Below are 6727 nucleotides of genomic sequence, written 5' to 3'. Positions count from 1 at the left end.
TAGCTACTTGCAGCTGGAAAAGGGAGCCTGTGTGCCTAGCACAGACAGGTTGGAAGGCAGCCTGGCAGCAAGGCTGGGCTGAAGCTGCTTCCAGCAGGGATGGGCACATTAGCAGCTCTTCGACTTCACCAGTCACTTTTGTGACAGATGGACAATGACAATGATGGAAGCTCCCTCTTTCCTCCCCTCCAAGGGCAACCAGTCTGGCTGCTCCCATTGCACATACAGCTGACCTCCTTCAGAAATGTTCAAACCTGCCTGAGGAAGGTCATAGGCTAAATGAAGGCCAGAGGAAACTGAGCATTTTAATCAATTCAGCTACAAGTCACCTGTGCTGGGCATTTTGCAGAAGGCTCCTGTTTGCTGCATTTCATCAGTGTCTCCCATTTGAATTGGCAGAGACCTGAAAGCAATCAATTTTCCTCTTTTCTGTTTGTTTTTGGGGAGGACAGAGGCACAGAGAGCTGCTCAGGCTGTAGAAGGATTTGTGGGTGTGCAGCTGCATGTTCCGCCACACACACGTGCCACCTGATTAATCTTCTATTTCAAAAAGGTCAGCTCTACTAAAGTAAACCACCAGCACCCACAGCTTTGAAACAAGTAAAGCAAATTTCAATACAGGGGGGAAAAAAAACCAAAAAAACAAAAAAAACACAAATAAACCCTGAACTCTATGTTTTTATAAAATTGGACTTCATATAATGTAATTATGAAATGGTTTAATATGCTGAAAATGTGGTATTTGTGAACTCTATCTGCGCCTTCTCTGAAACCATTCCTTCCATGTTAGCAGGTAGATTCAGGTGGAAATAGAGGCACAATGTCCTCAAATAAATCAGCAGCAAGAGAGGCTATTGCATTGTAGGTACACATCACGTCACTGCATCATTGAAAAGCAAGCCACTGTGATGGCAAATTTGCCACTCATGTACATTTATGGTTTGTTGGGTTTTTTTCCTTCTTCCTGCCCTTGGTTTGGTTGTTTTGGAGAGACAATCTGAAACTCTGAATCTGAACTGAAAAACAAAAATCTACAGCAGTCTAAAAAGTCATAACCTCCAGCAGTTTTCCAGGCTGAATTATATGTTTTTCTAAAGTCAAAACCTAGGTTCTGCAAATTGAAATACCATAGTAAGAGTTACTGGATCCATTTTCACTTACACTGAGTCACTTACACCTTCACCTCCACTATAACATGGTAAAAGACAACACAGTGGCTAAAAGCTATTTATTATTAACTAAAGTCCCACATCACTGCCAGAGCAGAAGTGCATGAATGGAAAGCCTAGTCCCTGGGCTGTAAATTGCTGTGTGACAGCCATACAGAGTGCTCCCATAAACATCTAAATGTACACAGCTTTTCATCTGAAAATACATAGAAAGAAAATAAAATGTCCCATCTGACACTATAGTCACATCCACTGACCTAAAACTGTACATGGGTCACATTTACTTGACTTTAGGGCCCTTTTGCATTGTTGAAACAAGGTAAAAATGAAGAACCCATGGCAAGGGAATGTAAAAGACTGTGTTTCTAGAGACAAGAGGGGTTTATTCATCAGTATGTATCTTATCTCCATCTGAAGTTTTTGACCCTCCAGTTTTACTTAATACTTTTGTACCCTTCATAATTTTGAATTTGTGTATCCTGTTTGTAATAGGCTGCTCTATTTTTCACAGAAGAAGTCTCAGTATTCTCAGTCCATGGTAAACCAGCATCCAATGTTGAACTGGCTTGCTGAAACAGAATGCCACCTGTATCTGCTGTGCTGGTAGCTGATATGAACATACCTTAGCAAAAAGCAGACAAGTAAGAGAGAGGTGATTGTACTGGTTTTCCTTCTAGGATATGGTATTGGACTTCCCCCCAACTCTCCGCTCACCTCAAACATCTCTGAGCTGATAAGCCAATACAAATCCCACGGTTTCATGGATGTTCTGCACGACAAATGGTACAAGGTTGTTCCATGTGGGAAAAGAAGCTTTGCTGTCACAGAGGTAAGTGATGAGCTTGGGTCACATAAATGAGGATTTGCACAAGTTGCCAGTTGTCTCCCCTGATTCACAATGTGCAGCAGATACACACACAGCACAGATGGGCTGCAGCTGGAGGGAAGCATTTGACATGGGAAGCCCAGCAATGTTCAGATCAGAGCACAAGAAAGACATCAGCAGGGCTGTGCTGCTAGATTAGGCAAGAAGTGTGTGCATCAGAGAGCATGTCTGGAGACAAACAGGGCACATAAGGTGGCATTAGAAAAAGTGATCTGGCACACAGCACAAACAATGTGATTGCACTCAATTTTGTGTATCACCATCTACGGGATCTGTCAGTGATTCTGGGCCATCTCACATGGGAGCAATAGCTAAACCAACTGACACAGAGACCAACAAGAGGAAAAGAAACAGATGAGTGGGAATTTACAAGGGCGTGTAGTGATAGGACAAGGGACAATGGTCTTAAATTATAGCAAAATAGATTTAGATTAGAAATAAGGAAGTTTTTTACTATGAAGGTGGTGAAGCACTAGCACAGGTTGCCCAGAGAGGTGTTAGATGCCCCATCCCTGGACACCTTCAATGTCAGGCTTGCTGAGGCTCTGAGCAATCTGATCTAGTTAAAAAGGTCTCTGTGCACTGCAGAAGAGTTGGGCTAGGTGACCTTTCAAGTCCCTTCCAACCCAACACATTCTATGAATCTATGGTTCTATTCTATTAATTTAATACATCCCAAATTTTGAATATAACCTTGACCACTCCCCAACATGGGTGGTAGCTACTTGTACCAAAGATAGGACTTCAGCCTACAAATGGTCCAGTAAGGTATGAAGCTAAGAATAGAATAGGAGCAGGTCTCATGTCTAAGTAGAACTGCAGGAAATTGAAGCAAATCTCCATGGTTTTATGTCCTGGTATTAAATCAGAGGGGGTATGCCAGCTTGTAGCAGCTGAAGATGTAGGCTGTTATCTATGAGAAATATACTCCTCTTATCTGAATAGCAGCTTTTCATCGAGTTTCCCAGACTGTCAAAAAAAGGTGAGGTACTGCAGAATCAAAAGATCCAGCAAGCCTAAAGCTTAGAGCATGCACTTTTAGCTCAAAGTGTTCCACATGACATATTTTTACCTGTTCTCACTGGTACAAAACATGTAGATGGAAGTATATTATCTCCTCTGGTGTTCAGTCAAATATCAAACCAACCATCACTGTTCTCTGAGAAAGTGATAGCTTGGCCATTCTCTCCTGAAATAGTAAGAAACCTCCAGTTTTCTAGGCTTCTGACTCCTGGCCTTCAGTGCTCAACTAAGCATCTTGTCTGCGAACCTCTCACTGCTGACTAGATCACTAGAAAACTAGCATTTTTTAGAGGTCAGATAAAACAGATATGCCTGCTTTAAGACATAGATTGTTGGGGTATTTCTACATCTCATTACATTTTTAGCTTTTTAATTAAGATTGTGTCAGTATGAAATAAATTATATTCTAACATCACGCATTCATAGAAGAAAATTCATTTTCTTTTTATTCAACTTGTTAATTTCAATTTGCGTGTGTGATTAATTCAACATAAGAAAGCACATTTGAATGAAAGTGTGTATTTGCTGCTACTTCTGATCTGGCTTCTCTGAAGATAATCATCTAACAAGACAGGTATCTGGGGAATTTTCTTTTGAATGTAGCTGACAGATCTGCTCTTCACAAGTGCTTCACTGAATGACCTGTTGTTACTCTACACTTTTGAACAACCTTTTGAATTAAACCTCAAAAAAATTACCAGACAGTAATTGCATTAATTACCATAGCTGTGTGAAAACTCTTGTAGCAGAGACAAACTTACCTTCTTAATGATTCCCCAGTGATGAGACATAAGGAGCTTCCGCTGATCACGAGAATCTTAATCCAGTTGCTGTATCCAGGGCTGTATTCTCTCTGTTCCTAAAGAAATAGTTGAGACACAGAATCTTCCAGTTAAGAAATAGGGGTTTATTTAGTACTTTAGGTCAAAAGCTAGTTTCCTTTTTTGTTATAACAATCCCCTCACAACCCCACAGCCAGTTTTCTGGCCATCACCTTGAAGCTCTGGTTTATATGCTTGTGTGTGGTGCACTGCAAGTGTCAAGGGAAGGCCATGCAAACCCCTCAACAAAGGGAAGAGTCTGCCCTGTGCTCATAAATAAAAGCTGCCCATCAGTCACCCTTCATGGAACCCTGTTACTAGTGCATGAAGAACCAACACAAAGAACAGGAGCAAAGATGTGGCTGCCAAGACAATTAGCTCAGTGTGCACGTGGGCTGTTTGTGGGGGAGAGCTGACCCTTGCCCACTGGAGGGCTGGGAACATGATGAAGAATCCTTGCCCTAGGGAAAAAGATCCTTTCCACAGTGGTCCTGAAGAAAGGACAGTGTGAGTATTGAGTCTGACAAGAGAGTCAGGAGATGCATGTCTTGAGTCTCCTGGAAACGGGTGAAAGATTTAGATTCACTTGTCAAAATTTGGGGTGGGGGGAGGTGGGGGAAGAGTTTGCAGTTAAGACAAAGGTTTTATTCCCAGTTCACCATCCTTTGATACCACAGAACCAAACATCTTCTCAGTACCTAATTTGGATTATATGTGTGTTGTTTTTCTTCCAACCATGGACAGGGCTCAGAACAGGGATGAAAAAAAAAGATTTATTACGAAAGGGAGTAGTTTACCAAACCTGTGCAAAACTCCGCACAAGAAGAGGGGAAAAGAACTTAAATTGCTGCACAGTATGTTACAATTTGGCACTTGAAACCCTAAAATCACGGTCACCAGACTGTGCTACGGATGAGCTCCCTAAATAGATTAAATACATATTACTTGAATGCCACTATTCTTTGAGAACACAGAAAGCTGTAAGAACGAATAATAAATAACAGTCTCTCTGCACCTACAAGAAGTGCCACAATCTGGAGACAGGGACAGGTTTTAATACTGTTCAGTTACTTAAATATAAGCCTCAGCATTATCAGGATTTTGAAAACCTTCTGAAATACCCACATGAGTTTAGAAATCTGCCCTTCATATCCCTAATAAAGCTGAAAATATTTCCTTCTTCACAGAGGTGCCACAAAATCTAAGTTCCTGACCTCAGAAAAGCTTTTTAAAACTCTTGAGGGGAAAATGTTAGCAAAAGGGTAATGTATTATTATGGCCACTACACACACGTGATATCCTTGTTTAGTGTTTGGGTTGAGCAGTGTGTAGCAGCTGTAGCTGTACTGTGCTGCCAACCTGAAAAGTATCCACAAAAGTCTTTACAGGCTTCTAATAAGTCAGAGCTGGACCACAGGCACTTACTCACTGCACCCAGTACAACCAGGGATAGTAAACCTTTTACAGTCTATTGGACTCAAGAACTGCAGATATGGGTTGAAAAATCAGAATTTTCTCCAAGGATATACAAAAAAAAAAAGCAGATACCTCCACTTCTTTTTCTCCTTCTCCTTTTTTTTTTTTTAAATTTTATTTTTTCTATTCTAGTTTTCAGAAACTGCCAATTTCCCAGTGTGCAAGTGCCAAATCACTTAGAAGCTGTTGCCACTGTAGTGCTTAGCACCCATTACCTCTAATCATCACAGGTCTGACAAGGGTTGCATATTGCCTAAGAACCACCTCATGGGCATAATTCAGCTCCTTCTCCTAAAGTACAGGGTAGTACACTGAACTTCTGATTAGAAATGTGGAGCAAGGACTGTATTTTTGTCCTGGGTTTATAGAGAGTACACCACATTATGGGCTTTTATTCCTTAAAAAAACCAAAACAAAACAAAACAAAAAACTACTGCAGAACTACAGTAGAAAAACTCATGAGTTGACTTTCTATTGCCAGTTCATTGCTGCTCTTCCAAATATATTCTATATACACACCTACAAATATATATACAAACAACAAAGTTGTAGAGCTTGCTGCTTTGATACCCATCAGCATGAAGCTATGAAAATGAGAGTTGTCTCTATTAGATGGTTTCCTTTATTATTTAACATGTGTGTCTACAGTAACTATGAACAGCTGATAAACTGCCTTTTAATAATGGCATAAACGTGCTGATACTGCTATAAATACTCTTTCCATGTACTGCAAGACATGCTGCTAATTATTTCTCCCCTACCTCGTTTTCCCAGTTAATTTAGTCTGAAAATTTTCCCTGTGCTCTGCAAGCTTTATCGGGCAGCTTTTGCAATGCATTACCTTCTTTACTGCGAGGTGAAATATTACTGATGCTTTGTTTTGGCATTTCCTTTCCTGTGAAAAGATGTCTTGCTTGGGACGATTTCAAAATCTATCCGTTACAAGTGAAAAACACACCTGAGATGCCAGTGCTGGAACATCTTTCACCTGTTCCCAGGGCAGGTAGAAGACTGTTCTGCAGAGCTGACAGGACAGGGAGCCAGACCCTAATCAGCATAAATCAGGGCAGCTTTACTGAAGATAAGGGGGTTATTTTTCATGAAAGGAGGTGGCCAAGTGTTCTCTCTGCAGCAGTACTGAAGTGGCATCAAGCAGCAGCTTCAGGCTGGAGGAGACAACTCGCCTTCAGGAATCCCTGCTGCAGTTGCCACTGTGTCTCTTCCTATTATTATTATTTTGAATGGCTAGAATTTTATCACAGTCCATTAAACCTAGCTCCTGTTCTCTCAGCAACATAAATGCTCCCTGCCATACTGCAACCTGACACCAGCAGATCAGGCCTCCTTACTTA

The 6727-nt window shown here is 41.1% G+C and overlaps 1 protein-coding gene across 1 annotated transcript in view; it reads left to right on the top strand.

The window, feature by feature from the left end:
* The window catches only part of GRIN3A (glutamate receptor, ionotropic, N-methyl-D-aspartate 3A), a 48183-nt gene that overhangs the window by 34288 nt on the left and 7168 nt on the right, over positions 1-6727 (top strand). The window contains exon 6 of the mRNA XM_009994867.1: positions 1847-1998. Coding sequence (XP_009993169.1) covers positions 1847-1998 — 152 coding nt within the window. The remainder of the gene's footprint in view (positions 1-1846; positions 1999-6727) is intronic.

The sequence above is a fragment of the Chaetura pelagica genome, unplaced genomic scaffold, assembly GCF_000747805.2.
Source record: "Chaetura pelagica isolate M959 unplaced genomic scaffold, ChaPel_1.0 scaffold340, whole genome shotgun sequence".
In the NCBI taxonomy this organism is placed as follows: domain Eukaryota; kingdom Metazoa; phylum Chordata; class Aves; order Apodiformes; family Apodidae; genus Chaetura; species Chaetura pelagica.
Note: the sequence above shows the minus strand (reverse complement) of the source record. Positions and strands in the feature narration are given on the sequence as shown.